This window comes from Carcharodon carcharias, chromosome 10 (assembly GCF_017639515.1).
Source record: "Carcharodon carcharias isolate sCarCar2 chromosome 10, sCarCar2.pri, whole genome shotgun sequence".
Classification (NCBI taxonomy): domain Eukaryota; kingdom Metazoa; phylum Chordata; class Chondrichthyes; order Lamniformes; family Lamnidae; genus Carcharodon; species Carcharodon carcharias.
In genome coordinates this window covers 110,464,215-110,491,673 of record NC_054476.1, presented here as the reverse complement: position 1 = coordinate 110,491,673, position 27,459 = coordinate 110,464,215, and the positions used below count along the sequence as shown (strand labels likewise).

Below are 27,459 nucleotides of genomic sequence, written 5' to 3'. Positions count from 1 at the left end.
TGCACTTGCTTAGCAATAACCTGCTCACTGATGCCCAGTTTGGGTTCCGCCAGGGCCACAACTCCTGACCTCATTACTGCCTTGGTTCAAACATGGACAAAACAGCTGAACTCTAGAGGTGAGGTGAGAGTCACTGCCCTTGGCATCAAGGCCGCATTTGACCGTGTGTGGCATCAAGGGGCCCTAACAAAACTGGAGTCAATGGGAATCAGGGGAAAAGCTCCCCACTGGTTGGAGTCACATCAAGGAAGATGGTTGTTGGAGGTCAGTCATCTCAGCTCTAGGAGTTCCTCAGGGTCGTGTCCTCAGCCCAGCGATCTTCAGCTGCTTCACCAATGATCTTCCTTCCATCATAAGGTCAGAAGTGGCAATGTTCATTGATGATTGCACAATGTTCAGCACCATTCATGACTCCTCACATACTGAAGCAGTCCATGTCCAAATCCAGCAAGACCTGGACAATATCCAGGCTTGGGTTGACAAGTGGCAAGTAACATTCACGCCACACAAGTGTCAGGCAATGACCATCTCCAACATGAGAGAATCCAATCATTGCCCTTTGACATTCAATGGCATTACCATCACTGAATTCCCCATTGTCAACATCCTGGGGGTTACCATTGACCAGAAACTGAACTGGACCAGCCATATAAATACTGTGGCTACAAGAGCAGGTCAGAGGCTAGGAATCATGAGACAAGTAACTCACCTCCTGACTCCCCGAAGCCTGTCCACCTTCTACAAGGTACAAGTCAGGAACGTTATGACCGATGCAGTTGGTAAAGCTGAGTTATTTAAAAATCCCAGAGGGAAACTTTAAACAACTGTCATAACCTATAACTTTAAGTGTTATGTTTGAGACGTGACTCTAAATTCAGGAATCAGACCACTAGTTCTCGAGGTTTTACATTAAACTAAATGAAACATTTTATTAATCTCCACAGGTTAAGAATATATATACACATGGCTACAAATTACTACTGTCATAACTTTTAACAAATTCCCAAACTAATCTCCATCAAGGCAACAGCAACCCATAGACTTAACCAGACACCAGGCAAAGCATTTTCACCTTATGAGTTCAAGATGAGGTTCCTTTCACTTAGGTTCCATGCAGACACAGTGATAGACTTACAGGCTTTGATCTTACATTGTCTCTGCCCTGCACACCTGAAAACCGCTGAATTTATACCCAGCACCGCTTATTGAATGTTATTTCTCATTGTACCACCAGCCTCTTCTAACAATAAAACCTCTTTCATAGTACCAATTTTATTGGTAATATAAACGTATTGCTTGGTTAGCTGGGTGCCAGATTTCACCCCACTTCTTGAATGTTCTATTCAAAAAATACACTCTTTCTCTCTTACAAAACAACACTAGTACACATCAAAGCACCCAGGCTAACTGGCTTTAATCCAGTTAAGATACACAAACAGACTAAACCTCTATTTTAAAAGAAAACTACTTTCCAATAATATTATATACATTAATATCTTCATGACAGGAGTGTGTTGGAATATTCTCCACTTGCCTGGATGAGTGCAGTTCCCACAACACTCAAGAAGTTGGACACCATCCAGGACGAAGCAGTCCACTTGCTTGGCACCACATCCACAAACATTCACTCCCTCCACCACCGATGCACAGTAGCAGCAGTGTGTACAATCTACAAGATGCACTGCAGAAACTCACCAAGGCTCCTTTGGCAGCACCTTCCAAACCCACGACCACTACCATCTAGAAGGAGATAGATGGGAACATCCCCACCTGGAAGTTCCCCTCCAAGTCACTGACCAACCTGACTTGGAAATATATCGCTGTTCCTTCACTGTCGCTGGGTCAAAATCCTGGAACTCCCTTCCTAACAGCACTGTGGGTGTACCTACACCACATGGACTGCAGTGGTTCAAGAAAGTAGCTCTCTACCACCTTCTCAAGGGCAACTAGGGATGGGCAATAAATGCTGGCCCAGCCAGTGAAGCCCACATTCCATGAATGAATAAAAAACACACACATACACACACACAGTCAGATACTCACACACACCCACCCACTCAAATGCACACACACACATACACACACATACAAACACACACACACGCACTCCAATACAAACACACACTCAAATACTCATGCACACACACTTAATCAAATTGTCACACACACACTCAGTGAAATACATACATGCACACACACACGCACTCGCACACACTCACATTTACTTACACATACGCATTTACTCACACTCAGACACAAATATTCACTCATACACACACACTCACATACACACACTCAGACACACATGCACACGCACACATTCAATCATGCAGACACACAAACATAAACTCACACACAAACACTCAAATACTCATATACACGCACTCAGTCAAATACTCACAATTCCACACACACACACACTCACTCTCAATCACACTCTCTCACACACACTCACCCACACGCACTCAAATACGCACACACGCACTCAGTGAAATACTCACACACACATCCTCAAACACACACACTCAAACACACACACTCAAATACTCAAACACAGAATCACGAACTCACTCACACACACACACGCATTCACACTGACACATACAGACATGCACACACGCACCCACACATTCTCTCACACACACACATTCACACACACAATCACAAACTCCCTCACACTCACATATGGATGCACTCACACTGACACACACATACACAGGTGCACAGACACATACTCCCACAAACTCAAATGCTCACACACACGCTACACACACACTTGCTACAGACGCATGCTACACACACACACAATCTCTCTCACATACACACATACACTCACACACACAATCAAATACTCATGCACACATATTTAATCAAATTGTCATGCCCTCTCACACATGCACTCACAAGCCCACACATATTCAATCAAATACTCACACACGTCCACATACACACTCACACACACACTCTCACACACCCACTCAAATCACACACTCACTGTCAAATACTCACATGCAAATAGGGCAGAAGTTTTCGTTTGGTGGGCGGGCGTATGCCTGACCCACTCGAGTGTGAAATAACGCACGTTGACGTGGGCTGAGCATCCCTACATCACCGCGCACTCTCATGATATTTCGCTCGGCAGATGCACAAGGGAGACGGAGGCACGCCCGCTATTAATTAGGAGGCCAGTTAAGGCCCTTGATACACCAACTGTCTCCAGATTTACGTTGTCCGTGCGATTTTTCGGCCTTTGCACAGGCAAAATGGGCAGGCAGGCAGGTGAGCAGGTCCCAATTAGCATAAGGTCATCCACTGGCAGGATAAGATGGGTCAGAAGCCCTGTCAATGCGATTAGTGAGGGGTTTTGGAGATCGTTTGCTGCTGGTTGCTTTTGTGAACAGGTCAGTTTCATCCCACTTCAGAGCTACATTCCGAGAATTTTGAGGCTTCATTTCAGGGTTCAGTGTTGTTTTCCCGGCCCCTGGAGGATTCACACTGCTTGGGGCCTTCCAGGTATCAGACAGCCTTCCCTTACCCTGGGAATGGGGATTGTGGTCTCTGCTGGAGGCACCTCCTCTGAGGAGGAAGAGAAGGCCAGAAGGGAGGGGAGGCCAGGTGTCCCTATTCAGCCTCCAGGGGAGCGACCTGTGGGAGGAGAGGAGCAGGCACAAGGGGGCAGGGCCAGCAGGAAGTCCAAGGTGGAAGGGGCCGCTGAAGATGCCACTATCCTGCTGCCAGGGTTTATAGGCGGCGATGCAGCTACCTCAATATATCTGAGGTGCAGTGCCGAAGAAGGCTCCGCCTCTCAAGGGAGACAGTGACCTCCATATGTCAGAGGATCGGCCCTGAGATCAGCTCCGACTGTTTGGGTGGACACCCCATGCCAGTGGCACTGAAGGTCACAGTCGCCCTCAGCTTCTATGTCTCCGGCTCTTTCCAGGGCTCAGTGGGGGATCTGTGTGGAGTCTCCCAATCAGCTGTCCACACTTGTGTCAAGCTGGTGACAGAAGCTCTGTTCAGGCAGGTATTGACTTTCATTCACTACCATAAGGATGAGGTCAGCCAGGCAGAGTGATCCAGAGGCTTCGCAGCCATTGCTGGCTTCCCCCGTGACCAGGGTGCTATAGACTGTACACATGTGGCCATCAAAGCGCCAGCAGGTGAGCCCGGTGCCTTCGTCAACAGGAAGGGCTTCCACTCCATGAACATGCAGATAGTGTGTGACCACAGGATGCAGATTCTGCAAGTCTGTGCAAGGTACCCTGGCAGCTCTCACGATGCCTACATCCTCAGACACTCCCAGGTGCCGGGGCTCTTCAGTGCTCTAGCCCGGCTGGGTGGATGGCTGCTGGGTGACAAGGGCTATCCCCTCAAAAGGTGGCTCATGACGCCTCTCCACCATCCAAGAACAGAAGCTGAGCAGCGGTACAATAGGAGCCACGGCACCACAAGGGCTGTGGTGGAGAGAGCCATTGGTCTTCTCCAGATGCGCTTCCGATGCCTGGACCGCTCAGGGAGTGCACTGCACTATCCCCCAGACTGTGTGTTGCTGATAGTGGTTGCATGCTGTGCTCTTCACAATCTGGCGCTGGTAAGGGGAGATGCTGTGGAGGAAGAAGATCTTGACGCAGCTGCAAACGCAACAGATGATGAGTCCTGTAGTGAGTCCGAGGATGAGCACATTCAGGAGAATGCTGAAGGGATAGAAGCTGACCTGGGCAACCACCAGGGAGACAGGGACACCCAGAACGTGTTGATCCAACGCTCCTTCAGCTAGCCTACCAAACAAGAACCACCACCACATGCCAGGGCTGCAGGCTCCTTACTCGATCCCTGACAGGACCAGTTCCTTGGTCAACAACATACACTCTGTGCCTGGGCAATAAAGTTTCAGGAGACACACGACCATCATAACATCATGGACTTCCCTGCACCTACAGAACAAATGAAGCATCCAGAGGCCAGTAGCACAAAATAACATCTCATTTAATTTTGCATGTGACACATTGCTGAACTAAATATTAACTGGTGTTTTTTATCACACCATTAAAAAAATTAAAGCAAAATGGGGGAAACAAATATCACCCATGATAAGCCCATCTTGTGCTTAAGGTGCTTTAACTTTTCGTTTGTGGGTGCTACATCTTGGTGCTCCCCCTCACTGGCACCGACATTGGAGACAGCCTGCTCACTCTGCTGTCCTGTTGGCCTTGATGATCTTGGCGGGCATCCTCTGGCCCATGGAGCCTGTGCTCTCCCCGCCTGGGAGGGAGTGGCCAGTGCCATGGCTGTCATCTCCCCTGTCGCCACAGCTTCATCGGATCCCACGGTCACTGTTAGAGAGGCGGAGGAGCTGCTGCCGTCATTCGGAGCGCCCTGAGAGTATTCAAATGCACACACTCACTGTCAAATACACACACACACACACTCAAATGCACACACGCACTGTCAAATGCACACACGCACTGTCAAATGCACACACACACACACTGTCAAACACACACACACTCAAATGCACACACACTCAAATGCACACACACACACACACACACACACACATTCACTTATGCATGCACTTAGATACAAACACACACACACTCAAATACTCACTCACTGATGCTACACTCACATGCTACACACACTACACACACAGACGCTACATGTGTGCACTCATGCAAACACTCACACACACACCCACATGTGCACAACCTTGTGCGCACACTCTGTGCGCACACACATGCACACACTCAAATACTCACGCACTCAAATACTCACACACACACACTTAATCAAATTGTCACACACAGTCACACATTCAAATACACACACGCTCACAGTCAAATACTCTCACACATACACATGGTATATACACATGCTATACACACATTCACTCACATACACACACTCCTACACACTCACACACTTAAGTACTCACACACACAGACGCAACTACTCACACACACAGACTCAAATACTCACACACACAGACACAATACATACACACACTCAAATATACACACACTCAAATACTCATGCACACAGACTTAATCAAATTGTCACACACTCTTACACACGCACTCTCACATACGCACTGTCACACATGCGCACACATTCACTCACACTGATGCACACAGACACACAATCCCATAAACTCACACACTCAAATATTCATATATACACACGTTACACACACTCAAATACACACAGCACACACGATACACTAATACACACACACTTTCAAACACACTCAAATATTCTCACACACTCAATTACACATGCACACACACTTAAATAGTCATACACACACACTCAATCAAATTGTCACACACTCAAATACATACACATTCAGTCAAACACTCACTCACATTCACACGCACACTTAAGTGCACATGCACTCAAGCAAATACTTGCACACGCACACATACACACTCAAATGCATGTACTCACACACACTCACTGTCAAATACTCACACATATACTAAAATACACACACCCACACACACCCTCAAACTCACACACTCACACGCATACACACTCACTCACGCACTCTGAGACAAACACACTCACAGTCAAATACTCAAGCACATGCTACACACACACACGCTACACACTCACATGCTTATGCACATAACCTTGCAGGCATAACCTCATGCGTACACCAACACATGCGCACACTCAAATATTCACACGCATTCAAATACTTACGCACACTCAACTACTCAGACACACACACACTGACAGTCATATGCTCACACAAACACGATACATACACACACATACGCTACACACACGTTCACTCACATACACACACATACACACACACACACACACACACACACACAAACACGCACTCACTCAAATACACACACTCACAGTTCCAAAGCCCTCATGTTACACTCAGTCACTCGAAGCCTGTATTTCTGCCCATTGACTAGTTACAGCCTGGTCCTAGCCTCCATCCTGTTTAAATATTGTTGGATTTTTAATATTTACAGGGCAGCAGGGTGGCAGGGGGCCAGGAGGGGCTGGGGGGCTGACTCTCGAATGAATGAGGAACTTGGCGTGGTGATGTGTCACAGCTAAAGTCTTTAAGATCGGCCCTGTGTTATTTTTTGGCTGGGGTAGTTTGTCAACAAATTGCAGGAAGGAAACCAATCTATTAGACATCAAAGTCCCGCTTGAACTGCTTTTAGTGACACTGTACACCAGCAATGCACAGTGCTGCAGGGCCATGTAGCATTTGCACAGTATCATACTGTATCCGCCCATCTGTTAGAAGCAGTGTGTACACACCACAAACCCCACAGGGAATTTTAATGCTGAGGGGAAAGGGTTAAGAATTTAGCCTAATCAGGTCGTCCTCTGGTTTCTGTTCCACTCAGCTCCATTACAGCTTCTCAGGTTGAGGCTTCTGCAAGGACTTAAAAATAAAACTTAACTACAGAAGCTCACGATAGCATTATCTGGAGTTGTTTTTACCTGAGTTCAGGTGTTCGTTTGAAATCCTTGGATCCTCATTCTGTTTCCACACGTTCTTATTGGAAACTACTGGACTCCGGTTCTTCTGCTGGAGATACCGTTTACTATTCCGCCTGTAGGCCTCTTGGCTAATCTGCTTTCGTTCTGCCTTGTGGATGCTCTGTGCATTCCGGATGGTTGATCTGAAAATACATCCATGGTGTGACAACAATTTGCATTTACAGGCTACCTTTAATATATTACCTGCCACTGCTGCCTCATGCTGGCGGGTAGTAAAAATGTAGGTTATTTTTGCCCAAAATATTTACCTTCCTGACTACACAAGTGCCCCATGTGGGCAAGCGTAATGTTTCAGCTCACCTTTCACTAAATCTCCCCTCATTAAAGAAGACAGAATTATAGAATCATAGGATGGTTACAGCACATGGAGGCTTTTCAGTCTGCTGTGTCTGTGCCAGCTCTCCAAATGAGGAATTCACATAGTGTCATTCCCCTCACTTCTCCCCATATCCCTGCACCTTCTTCCTTCCTAGATAATAGGGGAGGTGGCTTGGCAGTAATGTGACTGGCCCCAGTAATTAAGATGTCTGGGCTAACATTCATGGGGTATGGGTTCAAACCCCACCACAGTCACTGGTGGAATTTAAATTCAGTAAATAAAATCTGGAATATAAAGCTAGTCTCAGTAATAGTGACCATGAAACTATCATCTTTTGTTGTAAAAACCCATCTGGTTTACTAATACCCTTTAGGGAAGGAAATCTGTCATCCTTACCTGGTCTGGCCTACATGTGACTCCCAACCACAATGTGGGTTGACTCAACTGCCCCCTGAAATGGCCTAGCAAGGTCAGTTCAAGGGTAATTAAATGCTGGCCTTGCCAGTGACACCCACAACCCTTGAAAAAAAATTAAATTCCCTCGAGTGCCTAATTGACCCTGCCTCCACCACACACTCAGGCAGTGCATTCCACACCCTAACCCACTGTGTGAAGACATTTTTCCTCATGTCTACATTGTCTCTTTTGCCAATCTGTGCCCTCTGCTTCCACCAGTGGGAATAGTTTCTCCCTATCTACTCTGTCCAGACTCCTCATGATTTTGAACACCTCTATCAAATCTCCTCTCAACCTTCTCTTCTCCAAGGAAAACAGTCCCAACTTCTCCAATCTATCTACGTATCTGAAATAAGACAAAAGTGGGTGCTTTCTGTCAGAACCCTTTTCAGACAAAGAAAGGACAGTAATTTATCTGTTATCAGTGAGGATATTCATCATGGAAACCCATTTTACAGACATTCCTCATCATTTTGTGATGCCATCCATCCCAGCCATGCCCTTTACATTTACATATAGCAAGCCAGCAGGAATTTTTCCAGGTTTAGATGCCTCTGGATTAGTATCCATACTGGGTTGAAGTGCTGCATTTTGCTTGGAATCCCTGTGCAGTAAACAGGAGTCATCGAATAGCATTTGCCCTCAGAGCAATCCCAGGCTGCCCAGATGCACTGTGAGGACAATCACAAAGGCAGGCTCAGACCAGGGCAAATGGGCTTCATTTTCAAAAGTCATCTCACACAGAGAGGGGTATTTTGTTCTGACTGTATTTACCCTCAGTGTTATTCATCACTTCAATCACAAAAGAAAGACTTGCATTTATATAACACCTTTCACAACAGCTTTACAGCCAATGAAGGACTTTTAGAAGTATAGTCACTAGTGCAATGCAGGAAGTACAACAGCCCATTTGTGCACAGCAAGATCCCACAAACAGCAATGTGATCATGACCAGATAATCTGCTTTTAAGATAAAAACAGAAAGTGCTGGAAAAACTCAGCAGGTCTAGCAGCATCTGTGGAGAGAGAAACAGAGTTAATATGACTCTTCTTCAGAGATGTTTTTAGGGGTCTTTGGTTGAGGGATAAATATTGGTTAGGACAATGGAGTGAACTCCCCTGCTCTTCTTCAAAATGGAGCCTTGGAATCTTGCATGTTCATCAGAGATGGCAGACCCGGTCTCAGATTAACATCACATCTGAAAGATAGCACCTTCGACAGCCTAGCACTCCCTCAATACTGCACTGGAGTGTAGAGTTAGGCTTCAGCACTCAAGTCTCTCGAGTGAGATTTGAACCCACAATGCCTGAGAGTCAGGGCCAATACTGACTACATGACATTTTAAATGATGTCAAGCTCCAAGTGATTTTAAATAGTAATCTTCAAAAAGATGGTAGTGTCCAGTTAGCCTGGTCTGTAGCTTGGGTTTTGTCTTTGTCCATAAGACATAGGAGCAGAAATTAGGCCATTTGGCCGATCGAGTCTGCTCCGCAGACTCATGTCTTGTCTCATGTCTTGATCTGAGCAAATTTTGTTCTTCCCATCTAAACCCACACTCTCTACTCCTTGTTGAATAATGAATTGAATGCTTCAATTGAGGATTGCCACACAAACTGGCCATCTGTGTCACAAGCCCTGGAGTCTGCCCATTTCCTCAAAGCGCTCCCATTCTGCCTGTGGAGCTTCAAGGTTTCTGCTTCAATTCTGGAGATGCAAGATCAGCACAGTTGGAGTGATGCTGAGAATGTGACTGGAGTTTGCAGCTTCTAGCTGGAGATTTGAGTTTGAATTACAGCACTGAGTTAAAAGGGATGAAATTAGTTTGCAGTATAAAATGGGCTTGTAGCAAGTCAGTAACCTTGAACTTGATGAGGGACTTTACAATCTTCCAGACTCAACATTGAGTTCAACAATGTTAGAGCATAAACTCTGTCCACCACCATTTTGTCCCCTTTTCTTGGGTCATTTTGGTTTTTCTCTTATTCTTTCAGTCAGTGGCTCTGGGCATGTCTCTTGTTTATTTGTTTCTTTTCTTGCCCCATCTCTGTTCCCTTTGGCTCTGGAAGACTAAATCTTTTCTCATTCAATCTCTCCTGTCTTCCACCCCATTACAGGCCTGCCTTTGTTCTTGTCCCCCACCTCTTGCTCAGGTCTATTACGTCTTGAACTGTTCCCAATTCTGATGAAAGGTCATCGACCCGAAACTCTAACTTTGTTTCTCTCCTCAGGTGCTGCCATAATTATAAACTTCTTGATTTTATGAAGATGTCTATAAAACAAGAGCTTTATTGCCCTGACTATAATAACCTGCTGAGTATTTCCAGTATTTTCGGTTTTTATTTCAGATTTCCAGCATCTGCAGTTTTCTGCTTTTTAATTATTGTTTAATTCAATGAATCCTCTTCCCAAGCTCCTTCCCAGCAGCCCTGCTAAGTTTCCCTTTTCAAATCCAATTCCCTTATGAGAATTATTTTTGAATCTTCTTTGACAGCCCTTTCAGACAGTCGCATTCCAGACCGTAACAACTCGCTGTGAATACAGCTCATCTCATCTTGCTGATTCTTTTGCCAATTATTTTAAATCTGTTGAAAGTTGAAGTAGACATTGCCCTTCACAAAGAGCAGGTCTGTTTCCAGGGCAGCGGATCATGCAGCGATCAGATCTTTTCATTCAGGAAGATCATAGAGCAGAGCCAAGAGCATCAGAAACCATTTGTTACCAACTTCAATGATCTCAAGAAGGCTTTCAGTCGTGCCCATTGGAAGTGACTCTGGTATATTGCAAGGCAGTACAGCATCCTGGAGCGGTATATTGACATCTGCAAAGCCTGATCCTGCCACGCCATCTGCTGTGTCAAGACCAGCACGGACTCCTTCAACATCATCACAGGAGTAAGGCAAGGCTGCATACCCTCCCCACTCCTGTTCCTCATGCTTACTGAGTTCATCATGAGGAAGGTGACGGTGGGTGCAGACTTCGGTATCCCATGGCAACGCCACCGGCTAACGGACCTGGGTTTCACAGACAATATCGTCTGGTTGGCTGAAGAATCATGTGCGCTCCAAGACATGACCACCAGTCTTGTGAGTAGCAGCATCAAGGTTGGTCCATACATCAACTGCAAGAAGACCAAGACAATGGTGACTGGACAGAAACGGGTCCCATCACCATTGGGCATTATTCTGAGATAAAACCAGAAAATGCTGGAAATACTCAGCAGGTTATTATAGTCAGGGCAGTAAGCAGTGTTTCAATAAAGCTTGTGTTTTATAGACATCTTCATTAAATCAAAAATCAAGAGACCATTGAGGTCGTTGACCACTTCCCCTGCCTAAGGAGCAACATCTCCAGGGAGGGCCATGTAGAGACCGACACCCACACAAGACAAAGCAGTATCAGTCTTCCAGCAACTCCACACAGTCTGGGCAGCCACCACCATCAACACGGCCATGAAACTATGACTATACATGTCCATTATAATACCAACTGCAATATGTGCCAGCGAGACATGGAAGAGAACAGCAAAGGTGTCACGTAAGTTGGACTTCTTTCAACAGCGCTGCCGACGTAAGATCACATGGAGAGACAGCTACAGAGGACTGGTCAGAGGAGCCTCTGGGACATTGTAGTGGAAAGGTGACTGAGGCTGGCGGGATATGTATTTCACCGCCTGACAGTATGCCCCACCACAGTCGCAGTCGAATGCACACCACCAGATGGAAGAATATAGCACCAGCCAAAGACAACCTGGTGAAGCACATTTAAGGAGGACCTTCAAGAGTGTGACAGCACCTGGGCTGGACTGGAAGAGATTGAGATGGACCATGGACTGCGGATTGCGGATGGGGCAGGTGGAGTTGTGGTGCGCAGACCTGCTACCATTGTCCCACAAGAAACCAGAGGAACTAAGTCTAAGTAAGTTAAATTTGTGTCTTATCAACCCAGGAGAACACATCCAGTTTCTCCAGTCTCTCCACATTAACTGAATTTGAGTATTGCTGGTCAAAAGAGACTTTTTTGTTGAAGTTTTTCATCTTGCACTCATCAGGACAATTCATAAGAAAATACCAATGAAGCTACATATATTACATATACACAGGGCCCTGTTCTTTTCAGACAGAAAGAACATGTACACATTGCATCTGTTTCAGCTAAACAAAATAAGTGATAACCATTTGCTGGTTCATTCCCTGGGCAATGTATTGACCAATCAAAGTCAAGCTGCCTGGTTTAAATTTCAGACAATGCTTGGCAGACAACTGTGTCCACTGCTGCATTCTCCATGGAAATACCTCTAACAATCAAAGTCCACTTGCCAACCAATAAGCACTCTCTTCTCATCCAGTATAAAGTTGTTGCTTCCCCTGACATTGGTATTTCTTGCAATTGTCCTGATGAGTGCAAGATGAAAAGCTTCAACAAAATGTCTTTTTTCAACAATACTCAAGTTCTGTACTCCCAAACAACTATTTAACTGAATTCCTTCATCCCCGGCATCTTTCTGGTAAATCTCCTCTGCATCCTCTCCAAGATCTCAACTCTTTTCTGAAAGTGCGGCACCCAAAAATGAACACAAGACTACAGCTGAGGTCTAACTAGTGCTTTATAAAGGTTTATCGTAACTTCTTTACTTTTCTACTACACACCTGTACTTGAAAAGCCAAATATACCATGTGCGTTTTAACAGCTTTATCAACTTGCCCTGCCATCTTCAAAGATTTGTGTACATATACCTCCGAGTCTCTCTGTTCCTGAGCTCTCTTTAAAATTGTACCATTCAGTTCACATTGCCTGTCCTCATTCTTCCCATGAAGTGTATCACTTAACGTTTTGCATCAAATTTCATCTGCCATTTGTCTGCCTATTTCACCAGTCTAAGTCCCCCTGAAACCTGTGACCATCCTCCTCACTGTTTAATACATTCTTATGTTTGGTGTCACACACCAGCTATGAAATGATGTCATAAATATTAAAAAGTGCAGTGATCCTGAAATTGACCTCTGGGGACACCATGTTATATTTCATGTCTTGTAGTTCCTTTAGTCACTAAAAGTCACTTGGTCAAGTGTGGATTAATTAAGAAAGTTCTTATTGATTTGTTAATGACATCATGAATTTGTTAAAGGCAAATCATGTTTAACTAACTTGCTTGAGTTTTTTGCTGAGGTAACAGGGAGGGTTGATGAGGGTAATGCTGTTACTGTGGTGTACATGGGCTTCCAAAAGGTACTTGATGCAGTGCCACACAACAGGCTTGCTAGCAAAGCTGAAACTAGTGGAATAAAGAGTATAGTGGCAGCATGGATAGAAAGATGGCTCCTTGACAGGAAACAGAGAGAAGTGATAAATGACTGTTTTTCAGACTGGAGGAAGGTTTGCATGGATTGGTATTAGGACCACTGTTCTTCCTGATATATATCAATGACCTAGATTTGGGTACAATTTCATAACTTGTAGAATTCACAACATTTGGAAGTATTGTGATCGGTGAGGAGAGTGATCTATCACTTCAAGAGTACATGGACAGGCTGGTGAAATGGGCGAATACATAGCGGATGAAATTTAATGCTGTGAAGTGAGATCTTTTGGTAGGAAGAACAAGGAGGAACAATATAAAATAAAGGGGACAATTCTAAATGGGGTTGCAGGAATCTGGGGCACAAAATGGACAAGCCAGGTTGAAAAATTGTTTAGAAGGCATATGGGATCCTAAGCTTTATAAACAGAGGCATGGAATATGAAAAGAAGCAAGTTATAATGAAACTTTATAAAACACTGTTTTGGCCTCAACTAGACTATTGTGTCCAATTCTGGGCATTGCACTATAAGAAAGGATTTGAAGATTTAGGGAGTGTGCAGAGAAGAGTCACAAGAATGGCTCCAGGGACGAAGGACTTAGTTACATAAATTGGAAAAGCTGGGTTGTTCTCATTCGAGAAGGTTGAGAGGAGATTAGATAGAGGTGTTCAAAATCAGGAACACACTGGGCAGAGTCAATGGAGAGAAACTGTTCCTTTGGTGGGAGGGTCAAGAACCAAGAGGCACCAGTTTAAGGTGAATGGCAAAAGAAACAATGGTGACATAAAGAAAAATCTTTTTATACAGCTTAATTTTAAGGTTCTCACCCTTGTTTTCAAATCCCTCCATTGCCTCACCCCTCCCTATCTCTGTTATCTCCTCCAGCCCCACAACCCTCCGAGATATCTGCGCTCCACTAATTCTGGCCTCTTGAGCATCTCCCATTTTAATCGCTCCACCAATGGAGGCTAGTCCTTCAGCTGCCTGGGCCCCAAGCTCTGGAATTCTCTCACTAAACCTCTCCGCCTCTCTAGCTCACTTTGCTCCTTTAAAGTGCTCCTCAAAACCTACCTCTTTGACCTAATACCTAATATCACCTTATGTGGCTCAGTGTCAAGTTTTGTTTTATAATGCTTCTGTGAAGCATCCTGGGATAGTTTGTTACATTAAGGATGCTATATAAGTTGCTGTTGCTAAGTGGTTAGGATGTGAATTGTACTGCCTGAGAGTGTGGAGGAGAAAGATTCAACTGGTGCTTTCAAAGGAAATTGGACAAGTATCTGAGAGTGAAAATTCGCCAGGTGACTAGGAAAGGATGGGGGAGAGGATTCACTGAGGTGCTCTTACAGAGAGTTGGCACAAACACAATGGGCTGAATGGCTTCCTTCTGTTCTGTAACCATTCTGTGATTCGATGATTGAGTATTTAAAGGCTTTGATTAGACAAAGTCTGAGCGTTTTCAAACCGAAGAGCCTCACTTCTCTCTGCTCTGTTATGACAACTGAGGGCCCTCAATCTAAGTGTGAATTGTGTAGCCCTCAGCTGAGATCTGACCATATGACCACATGTTATAGATGCTATCTGACCCAGGGAAAAATTTGCACTTCTGGTTTTCTATTTAATTGTCCTAGCATGCTCTTTCAACATAACCTCCCAATACTTGTTGAGAACTCAAGCTTAAATAAAAACGACATCATTGAAGTTATGGTTTGGAAACACTCCCTATCCCATGACATGATTGGTTAGTAGTGCTGCCAATCAGGATGCTTGAGGTTCTCAGTAACTGATGAGCTCATTTGGTTCACACAGTGGGAATTAGGACATCAAAGATGATTTCCCTTTGAAATCATTGCTAGCCCTCATGGATTCTGTAATCCCCATTTGTCCTTTAACATCTGATTCCAAATACATGAGAATGTTTAATTGCTTTAATTTTATTATTAATAACTCCACAGCATTGAAATAACATAAGTTCTGAAACATTGGCAGTTTCTTTTTTTCCATTGTGATCCCCATTTATCAATGTATTTCTGTAGTAATAGGAACCTGTTATTTATTTTCCTGGTCCACAAAAGCCCCTCTCAAATAAACCAGGACCTGCAATGGGGGAGCTTCAAAACCCCTTCAAAAAAGATTCTCTACTTCATGAGGTGAAATCCAAGACAGCGTGCAAGTAGAGGATCTGGAAACTCTGCCAGCGTTCGTCCATTCATGACTAGAAACACAATGGAGGGGAGAGATTCTCCCCAATGCTAGTTTAAGCGCACGTTTTTATAGCGGTGATTTCCTGGGGTCCTGGAAATCCCTCCAGACGTGCCTTGCATCCAAGCCTGTATAACCTGGAGTGGAAATTCGTGTGGAGCATACATCAAGCGAGAAAGCAGATTGTGCATGTTGAGAAGAAGAAGTGGCAATGTGTGTTAACAGGACCCACACTATTTGGTGAAGCTGAAACCAAAGGCGGGATTTTTCACACCCACCTGCCGCCGTAATTTTCTGGTTCTGCCGCAAGTCAATGGACTTCTGGCTGGGGCGCTGCCTCACCCACGGTGGGCCCCACCCATGACGGGGCCGGAAAATCCCTGCCCAAGACACAGACCTTTCCTTTATTGAGAGACTTGATTGACTTGTTCAGTCTCATAGCACTCCTCCCACACAGCCCAGTGTCCCAGCTCTCCCCTACTTATATGTAGTCAAAGACAATTAACAACCATCGCCTGTTTCTCTTATCCTTAACAATGCAATTGACATTAACAACCCATAACAATGTAATTGACAAGACATTAACAGCGTGGACAAGAGGAGACATGGTTATTAAGGTAGTAACAAATGTCCAGGATGCCAATGCCAGCAGAAAGGAGGTACAGTGAACTGTCCTGAAGTGCAGGGGAATCTTTGGAATCAGAAATAATTTAAATTCATCAAAAGCCATAGTGAGATTTGAGTTAATTTCTCCTGACCATTAGACCAGGCCTTGGGATTACTCATCTAATAATACAACCGCAATGCTACCACACCATTTATTTAGCTTCTCCTTGAAGACATCTAGAATATTTGTCTCAATTACCCTATGTGGCAATGAAATCCCCATTTTAAACAATGTCTGGGTAAAGAGGTTTTTCCGAATTCCTTGTTGGATTTATTAATGACTATCTTATTCTTATGGCCCCTTATTCTCGTCTCCTTGCAAGTGGAAACATCTCTATATCTCACTTATTAAACCTTTTCACAATCTTAAAGACCTCTATCAGGTCACCCACTCGCTTTTCTCTTTTCTGGAGAAAGGAGCCCCAGGCTGTTCAATACTTTTCCAGGGAATTTCTGGAACATGTTCGAGAGTGTGGAGAAGTCAATTGCTAACTTGTGTGAGGTTCTGAAACATGGTCTTGACACTCAGTCAGATATTGGGCTGTCTGGGTGGACTCCTGGATATATGAGACATAGGGACCACTTTCAGGAGTAATTAAAACCATTGAACCCAAGGCCTGGGGCATATTTGAGATTTGTAACACTTACTTTCATAATGGGGGTTGGGAACAAAGTTGTAATCACTGAAATTGACATAAAAGCACAATGTGGAATCGCAGGCTTATTTTGTTTAACCCTGTAATGCTTGGGGTGCTTGACGCATGTTGCTGGGTGGTTAAAGTGAATTATTCTTCTTTTAAGCAGCACCCACCACTGTTGTGAGCAGATGTGATTAGCACCATTGCCCCATTCATGAAAAATCAGGACATCATTCTGGATATGTGAATGTGTTTAGTTAAAGATGAGGCCAATCCACCAACATTGCACAAGGAATAAGTGCCTCTGTTCTTCTGGAGACGTTGTGCTACTCCAGGAACCTGCTTGAATCACAAGCATTCAAAAAACACAAGATCCCAGTTTTCCAATGATGTTTAGAACTGAGAGCAGAAACAATGGGATTAATTTTCAACTTCACTGCTAGGGTAGCAAGGTGGCAGAGCTGACTGACCATTTGTTATCAAAGCCACAATGAAAGCAGCGGAATAAAAACACAATGAGCTCTATAAAGGGTGGGCAATCCCCGCTGCCAGATTACCACTTGTGTGGATTGAGTATGACCATTGGCACCATGCCACATTCTTTGGACAGGGACTTACCTTCTTGGTGGAGGGAGGTTCCTTCTGTTTGTGCTGAATCCTGTCTTCTCAGTTGCTCCTGATTTCTGGAGGTACATGGAGGGATAGTATCCGGTAGTATCTCCTTTCCTGTTGCAATACAAAGTTTGAGTCATTCTTTGTAATTTCATTGAAATCTTTTGGATCCTCCAGGTGGATGCCATTTAGTGACTTAACACAAAAAAAGTTACCCTTGTGGTAAGTAAAGTAAGGTTTTTGCTGAGGAACTGATTGAAAACATTCAGCACTCAACACTTCACTCCCAAAATCTTCCAAACCCACAACCATTACCATTTAGAAGGACAAGGGCAGCAGATAGATGGGGACACCACCACCTGGAAGCCCCCCTCCCAGCCACTCACCATCCTGACTTGAAAATATATCGACGTTCCTTCACTGTCGCTGGGTCAAACTCCTGGAACTACCCTTCTAACAGCACAGTGGGTGTACCTACACCACATGGACTGCAGCGGTTCAAGAAGACAACTCACCACCACCTTCCCTAGAGCAATTAGGGATTGGCAATCAATGCTGGCCTAGCCAGTGACGTCCACATCCCGTGAACGAATAAATGTGAAAAAAGACCAGTGTGTATGGGGAGGGTTTAAACTAAATTGACGGGGTTGGGCACCAGCACACAGAAAATAGGAATAAGGTACATAAGGTGAGAGTGTTGGACTGTACTAGAGAAGGGAGTAGTACCATATTGTACAGGTGTAGACAAAGGAGGATTACGGGGAACAGAAAGGAAGATTTAGAAAACATGCATGTAAATACACAAAGCATGGTGAATAAGGTAGGTAAGATACAAGGGCAAATAGCAGTGTGAGAATATGTTTTGTGGCAATAACAGAAACATGGTTTAAAAATACTGAGAAATGTGCACTTAATGGCCAAAGATATAAGGTGTTCAGAAAAGATAGTGAAGGAAAAAAAAAGAAAACAAAGAGTGGATGTCCTTAAGGGGGAAAGGACAAATCTATTTGGTTAGAGTTGAGGAGAAAAGAGGGTTTGATCACACTATGGCGGGGTATTATATAGGGTCCAAATAGGGTGAGAAAGAGAGATAGAGAGAGAGGACCAAATCTGCAAGGAAATCACAGGGATTTACAAGAATAGGATCAAATTGGATCAGAATATGGAATAATGTTAAAAAGATAAATTTGTCTGATTGCACGCTGCACCCGCAACAAGGTAGATGATTTGAAGGCACAAATAGGGATGAATGGGTATGATTTAATTGCCATTACAGAGACTAAGGTACAGGGTGACCAAGACCAGGAATTGAATATTAAAGGATATTCGTCATTTAGGAAAGATAAGCAAAAAGTAAAAGGAGGTGGGGTAGCGCTGTTAATAAGGAATGAGAATAGTGCATTAGTGAGAGAGGATCTTAGATCAAAGCATCAAGATGTAGAATTAGTTTGGGTAGAACTAAGAAACAGCAAAGGGCGGCAAACATTGGTGTGAGTTGTTTACAGGCCACCCAACTGTGATGTTGAGCACAGTATAAATCAGGAAATTAGAGCCGCATGTAACATGGGTAATACAGTAATAATAATTCAATTTGCAAATAGGCTGGTAAATCTAATTAGCACTAATGCTGGGGAGGATGAATACCTGGAATGTGTACGAGGTGGATTTTTGGAACAGTATATTGCAGAACCAATTAAGGATTGGGCTATTTTAGATTTAGTACTATGTAAAGAGAAAGGGCTAATTAATAACCTTGCTGTAAAGGAGTCTTTAGGAAATAGTGACCATAATATGATAGAATTTTACATTAAGTTTGAAAATGATATAGTTCATTCTGAAACTAAGGACTTAAACCTGAATGAAGAAAACTATTAAGGTATGAGGGATAAGTTGACTATGGTGGATTGGGAAAATACATTAATAGATTTGATGGTAGACAGGAAATGGCTAGTATTTAAATAAGTGTTACATGGTATACAACAAATATACATTCCTCTAAGACACAAAATCCCAACGGGAAAGGTGAATCCACTGTGGCTAACAAAGGAAGTTATAGATTGCATCAGATCAAGGGAAATGGCTTATAAGGTTGACAGAAAAAGTGATTAGCCTGAGGACTGAGAGCAATTTAGAATCCAGCAAAGGAAGACCACGAAACTGATAGCGAAAGAGAAAAATGAATGCAAGCTAGCAAGAAACATAAAGGTAAATGCTTTAAAAACTGTAAAAGCTTCTTTAGGTAAGTGAAAAGGAAAAGATTAGCTAAAACAAATTACAGGTGGAAATGGCGGAGAAATTAAACAATTACTTTGTGTGTCAGTCTTCGTGGAGGAAGATACAGAAAATCCCCCAGAAATACTAGGGAACCGAGGGACTTGTGAAAATGAAGAACAGAAAGAAATTAGTATTAATAAAGAGATAGTACTTGAGAAAATTAATTGGATTGTAAGTTGGTAAATCCCCTGGACCTAATGAGTTACATCCCAGAGTGTTGAAAGAGGTGGCTGTAGAGATAATGGATACATTGGTGGTTATCTCTCAAAATTCTATAGATCCTGGAAAGATTCCTGTAGACTGGAAAGTAGCAAATGTAACCCCATTTTTTAAGAAGGAAGGGAGAGAGAAAACAGAGAACTACAGACCTGATGTTTCGTAGGGAAAATGTTAGAATCTATTATAAAGGATGACTCGACACTTGGAAAATAATGATATGACTGGGCAGAGTCAACATGGATTTATGAAAGAGAAAGCATATGTGACAAACCTGTTGGAGTTTTTTGAGGATGTTACCTGTAGCATAGATAAAGGAGAACCAGTAGATGTAGTGTATTTGGATTTTCAGAAGGCTTTTGACAAGGTCCCGTGCAGAAGGTTAGTAAACAAAACTGGAGCACATAGATTGGGGGCTATATACTGATACGGATTGACAATTGGTTAACAGACAGTAAGCAGAGTGTAGGAATAAATGAATCATTCTCAGAATAGCAAGCTGTTACTTGTGGGATACCGTAAGGATCAGTGCTTGGGTCACAGCTGTTCACAATCTATATAAATGATTTGGATGTGGGGACCAAATGTAATATTCCCAAATTTGCTGATGACACAAAACTAGGTGGGAATGTAAGTTGTGAGGAAGAGGCTTCAAGGGGACTTGGCTGGGCTAAGTGAATGGGCAAGAACATGCCTATGTTCTTAGATGGGATGTAACATGAATAAGTGTGAAATTATTCACTTTGGTATAAAAGACAGAAAGGCAGAGTATTTCCTAAACAGGGAGAGATTGGGAAGTGTTTGTAACCAAATGGTCCTGGGTGTCCTTGTTCATGAGTCACTAAAAGCTAACATGCAGGTGCAGCAAGCGGTTAGGAAGGCAAATGGTATGTTGGCTTTCATCACAGGGGAATTTGAGTACAGGAGTAAGGATTTCTTGCTGCATTTATAAAGAGCTTTGGTGAGACCTCATCTGGAGTATTGTGTGCAGTTTTGGTCTCCTTAAGGAAGGATATGCTTGCCATGGAGGGAGTGCAACTGAATTTCTCCAGACTAATCCCTGGGATGGTAGAATTATTTTATGAGGAAAGGTTGGGGAAATTGGGCCAGTATTCTCTAAAGTTTCAAAGAATGAGAGGTGATCTCATTGAAACCTACAAAATTCTGACAGGACATGACAGTATGGATGTGGGTAGGATGTTTCCTCTGGCTGGTGAGTCTGGAACCAGGGGACATAATCTCAGAGAAAGGGCCGAGCCATTTAGGACTGAGTTGAGGTGTAATTTCTTCACTCAGAGGTGATGAATCTTTGGGATTCTCTACCCCAGAGGACTGTGGAAGCTCAATCATTGAGCATGTTCAAAACAGAAATCGATAGAATTCTGGAGACCAATGACATCAAGGGAAATGGGGATAGCACGGGAAAGTAGTGTTGAGGTAGATGATCAGCAATGATCTAATTGAATGGCAAAGCAAGCTCAATGGGCCGAACGGCCTACTCCTGTTCCTCTGTTCCTAACTTAGGCTGGTGATATTGGGGATCTTTAATTGCCCAAGTATTGGTAGTATAGTGTTAGGGTAAAGGGTAAGGATGGGGAGGAACTTCTGAAACATGATCAGGAGAGCCTCTTTTATTTTCACATTCTTGGCCCAACTAGAAAGGAGGCATAACAAGAAACTTTGTCTCTTTCTTTCAGGTGCAAAGGAACGCAAGTTCCAACAAATCATTGATACCAATGCCCATCCAGGACCCTCCACCCCTTCTCGTCCCTCTAACCCCATCCTGTCTTCTAATCCCAGCCCTTGCCATATATTCACCATACCCTCTGACCTTCGCCTCTCTGATGCTGAATGTTCAGTACTCAGCAAAAGGACTCAGTTTCATATCCTTATGCCCTCGCCTTCATCTCCATGCTCATTTTTTTGGGCAGAAGTCCCTACCCTGTTCAGTGGATCCTTTCACCCTCTTCCAGTATTTCCCCTCCACCTGGACCTCTTCCTCTGGCCTCTTACCTGCTCTTGATCTTTTCATTGAGAACTGTCGGCGTGACATCAGTCATCTCAATTTCTCTGCTCCTCTCACCCACTCTAACCTGTCCCCTTCTGAACTTGGCGCACTCCATTCTCTCAGGTCCAACCCCTGACTTTGTTATCAAACCTGCCGACAAGGGTGGTGCTGTTGTTGTCCGGCGCACTGACCTCTACCTCGAAGAAGCTGAGCATCAACTCGCAGACACTTCCTCCTACCTCCCCCTGGACCATGACCCCACCACTGAACATCAAGCCATTGTCTTCAGGACTGTCACTGACCTCATCTCCTCTGGAGATCTTCCCTCCATAGCTTCCAACCTCATAGTCGCCCAACCTCGGACGGCCCGCTTCTACCTCCTACCCAAAATCCACAAAAGGACTGTCCCGGTAGACCGATCACGTCAGCCTGTTCCTGCCCCACGGAACTCATTTCTTCCTATCTTGACTCCATTCTCTCTCCCTTTTCCAGTCTTTTCCCACCTACATCCGTGGTTCATCAACATTTTCCAGTTCCCTGGCCCTAACCACCTCCTCTTCACCATGGACCTCCAATCCCTCTACACCTCCATCTCTGAGGATGGTCTGAGGGCTCTCTGCTTCTTCCTCGAACAGAGGCCCGAACAATCCCCATCCACCACTACTTTCCTCCATCTGCCTGAGCTTGTCCTCAAACTGAACAATTTCTCTTTAAACTCATCTCATTTCCTCCAAATAAAAGGTGTGGCTATGGGTACCCATATGGGTCCCAGTTATGCCTGTCTCTTTATGGGGTATATGGAACATTCCTTGTTCCAGTCCTACTTAGGCCTCCTCCCACAACTCTTTCTTCAGTATATTGATGACTGTTTCGATGCCGCTTCATGCTCTCGTCTGGACCTGGAAAATTTATCAATTTTGCTTCCAATTTCCACCCCTCCATCACTTTCACATTGTCCATCTCCGACACTTCCCTTCCCTTCTCTTCCTTGACCTCTGCTTCAATTTCTGGCAATAGACTGTCCACCAATACTCATTATAAGCCCACCGACTCCCACAGCTACCTTGACTAAGCTCCTCACACCCTGCTTCCTGTAAGGACTCCATCCCATTCTCTCAATTTCTTCACCTCCGTCGCATCTGTTCCGATGATGCCACTTTTCAAAGCAGTGCTTCTAATATGTCTTCCTTCTTCCTTAACTGAGGTTTTCCACCCACGGTGGTTGACAGAGCCCTCGACCGTGTCTGGCCCATCTCCCGCACTTCTGCCCTCACACCTTTCTCTCCCTCCCAGAACCATGATGGGGTCCACCTTGTCTTCACTGTTCACCCCACCAGCCTCCGCGTTCAAAGGATCATCCTCCATTCCAGCCAACCCCAGCATGATGCCACCACCAAACACATCATCCCTTCATCCCCACTGTCTGCATTCCGCAGGGATCGTTCCCTCCGGGACACCTTGGTCCACTCCTCCATCACCCCCAACACCTTATCCCCCTCCCATGGCACCTTCCCATGTAATTGCAGATGGTGCAACACCTGCCCCTTTACTTCCTCCTTCCTCGCCATTCAAGGGCCCAAACACTCCTTTCAGGTGAAGCAGCATTTCACTTGCACTTCCCTCAATTTAGTCTACTGCATTCGCTGCTCCCAATGTGGTTTCCTCTACATTGGAGAGACCAAACGTAGACTGGGTGACCGCTTTGCAGAACACCTTCAGTCTGTCCACAAGCATGACCCAGACCTCCCTGTCACTTGCCATTTCAACACCCCATCCTGCTCTCATGCCCACATGTCCATCCTTGGCCTGCTGCAATGTTCCAATGAAGCTCAACGCAGACTGGAGGAACAGCACCTCATCTTCCGATTAGGCACTTTACAGCCTTCTGGACTTAACATTCAGTTCAATAACTTCAGAATATGTACTCTCTCCTCCATCCTCACCCCCTTTTTGGTCCCATTTTCTCAATATACATTTTTATTTTTTAATTTTTAGTTTTTCCCCACTTATTTTTATTATTATAATTTTTAATTTTTTTTCCATTTTTATTCATTGTTTTATCCCTATCTTTTATCCTATTTTCGATCTTTTTTCCCACCGTCATACCTTGCCCCCACCCCACTCCAACTAGGCCATCTGTCACTTGTTCATGTTGTCCGTTCCAGAGTGCTTACCCTAGTCCGGCTATTATCACATTCTGCTTAATGTCACTATTAGCACCTCCTTTAGCCAGTACCGCCAACATTAACACCCCTTTGACCTTTTGTTTATGACATCTTTGTCAATCTCTCCTTTGCCTCCATCTATCACTGGCCTTCTATCTAGCTTCACCTGTCCCACCCCCCCCTTAAACAGTACATATTTCACCATATTTTTACTTCTCTTTAGCTCTGAAGAAGAGTCATACGGACTCGAAACGTTAACTCCGCCCTTCTCTCCACAGCTGCTGTCAGACCTGCTGAGATTTTCCAGCATTTTTTGTTTTTGTTTCAGGTTTCCAGTATCAGCAGTATTTTGCCTTTATATCATTGAAAGGAGGCATTGCTGGGTCTGGTGCTGGGAAATGGGGTGGGCCAAGTAAACCAATTGTCTGTGGGGAAACACTTGGGTAAGAGTAATCATCGTATCATTGATTTAGATTAATAATGGGGAAGAGCAAGGAATGACATAAATTGTAAAATCTAACATGGAAGAGGGCTGATTTCAATGGGGTGGGGTTGGGGTGGCAGGGGGTGGGGGTGGGGGGTGGGGGGGATCCAGCCAGGATAAAATGGAACCAAAGACTGACAGGAAAAACTGTAACAGAACAATGGATTATCTTTATGGAGGAAATGCTTCAGGTACAAGCAAGGCACACTCCAACAAGGGCAGAAGGCAGGGAAAAACAAAGGCTTCATGGATGATAAGAGAGATCAAGATTGTGATGAAACAGAAAAAGAGGTGGGTATGATTCATGCGAAGTGAATTCTTCAAACAAGAGGCAGGTCAAATACAATAAGTTGAGAGGGTAAGTGAAGAGGAAAATAAGACTGGCAAAGAGAGAATATGCTAATAGATGTTAACATAAAAGGGTACTCAAAAATCTTCAACCAAAACGTAAAAAGTAAGCGGGTAGTAAGCGTTGGAGTGGCTTCAATTAGGGATAGGAATGTGACAGGATTAATTAATGACCCCAGAGTGAAGGCACTCCTAGGTGGCAGTGACCACAACATGATTGAATTTTACATCCAGTTTGAAAGGGAGAAGAGTGGGTCTAAGACTAGTATTTTAAACTTAAATAGGGGCAACCGTGTGGACATGGAAGCTGAGCTAGCTGAAGTGAACTGGGATACTAGGCTAGGGGATAGATCAATAGAGAAGCAGTGGCAGAGATTTAGGGGAGTATTTCAGAATATTCAGAATAAGCATATTCCGACTATAAAGAAAAATTCAAATAGAGGACCCCCCATCCGTGGTTAACTAAAGAAATTAAGGAAAGCTTCAAACTTAAGGAAAAAGCATATAACTGTGCAAAGGTGAGTGACAGGTCAGATGATTGGTCAGAATATAAAGAATGACAGAGAATGACTAAAAGGTTAATCAGGAGAAATAAATTTGAATATGACAGGAAGCTAGCTAGAAATGTGAAAAGAGATAGCAAGAGTTTCTCCAGGTATTTAAACAGGAAAAGAGTAGGTAAAGTGAATGTTGGGCCTCTAGAGAGTGAGAATGGGGAGTTAATAGTAGATAATAAGGAAATGGGGGATGAAATGAACAAATATTTTGCTTCTCTCCTCACAAGATATGGTACAAAAAACATTCTAGTAATAGCTGTAATTCAGGAAGCGGAGGGGAGAGAGGAACTTGGTGAAATTACAATTGCTAGGGAAGCAGTACTGAGCAAACTGATGGAACTGTGGGCTGACAAATATCCAGGTTCAGATGGAATTCATCCTAGGGTCTTAAAAGAGGTGGCTAATGAGGTAGCAGGTACGATGGTGTTAATTTTCCAAAATTCCTTAGATTCTGGAAAGATTCCAACAGACTGAAAAGTAGCAATTATAACCCCTCAATTCAAGAAGGGAGGGAGGCAGAAAGCAGGAAACTATAGGCCAGTTAGCTTGACATCTGTCATGGCGAAGGTGTTAGAATTGATCATTAAGGAGGTTATAGCTGGGTAATCAGAAAACGTCAGCATGGTTTTGTGAAAGGGAAATCATGTTTAACACATTTATTGGAGTTTTTTTGAAGGAGTAACATGCACCGTAGATAAAGAGGAGCCTGTAGACGTGCTGTACTTAGATTTCCGGAAGGCATTTGATAAGGTGCCACATCAAAGGTTATTGTGGAAAATAAAAGCTCATGATGTCGGGGGTAACATATCAGCCTGGATAGAAGATTGGCTGGCTGGCAGAAAACAGGGTATGTATAAATCTGTCTTTTTCTGATTGGTTCGATGTGATGAGTGGAGTACCACAGGGGTCTGTACTGGGGCCTCAACTTCTTACAATTTACATCAATGATTTAGATGAGGGGAGTGAAGACATGGTAGCTAAATTTGCAGATGACACAAAGATTACAAGAGGAATTGAACAAAAAAGTAAGGATGTTATGCCTTGGTTATGCAGGGCATTGGTGAGGCCACATCTCGAATACTGTGTGCAGTTTTGGTCTCCTTATTTAAGGAAGGATGTAAATGCATTGGAGGCGGTTCAGAAGTTTACTAGATTGATACCTGGAATGAATGGGTTGTCTTATGAAGAAAGGGTGGACAGACTGGGCTTGTTTCCACTGGAGTTTAGAAGAGTGAGGGTTGATTTGATTGATGTAGACAAGATCCTGAATGGCCTTGACAAGGTGGATGTTGAAAGAATGTTTCCTCTTGTGGGTGAGTCCGGAACTAGGGGACACTGTTTTAAAATTAGGGGTCACCCTTTTAGGACAGAGATGAGGAGAAATTTTTTCCCTCAGAAAGTTGTGTGACTTTGGAATTCTCTGCCTCCGAAGGTGGTGGAAGTGGGGGGTCATTGAATATTTTTAAGGCAGAGGCAGATGGATTCTTGCTAGGCAACGGAATCAAAGGTTAAAGGGGTAGATGGGAATGTAGAATTTAAAACACAATCAGATCAGCCATGATCTTATTGAATGGCAGGGCAGGCTCGAGGGACCAAATGGCCTACTTCTGCTCCTATTTCATATGTTCATATGTAGGGACAGGGCAAGGCTAGAATGCTTAATGAGTGCTTTATAT

The 27,459-nt window shown here is 44.0% G+C and overlaps 1 protein-coding gene across 6 annotated transcripts in view; it reads right to left on the bottom strand.

The window, feature by feature from the left end:
- The window catches only part of ncf1 (neutrophil cytosolic factor 1), a 214,924-nt gene that overhangs the window by 74,129 nt on the left and 113,336 nt on the right, over positions 1-27,459 (bottom strand). For all 6 annotated transcript variants that reach the window (XM_041197505.1, XM_041197506.1, XM_041197501.1 and 3 more), the window contains 2 exons: positions 17,738-17,845; positions 7,480-7,661 (listed from right to left, as the gene is read on the bottom strand). In XM_041197505.1, the coding sequence (XP_041053439.1) occupies positions 7,480-7,661; positions 17,738-17,845 (290 nt within the window). The remainder of the gene's footprint in view (positions 1-7,479; positions 7,662-17,737; positions 17,846-27,459) is intronic.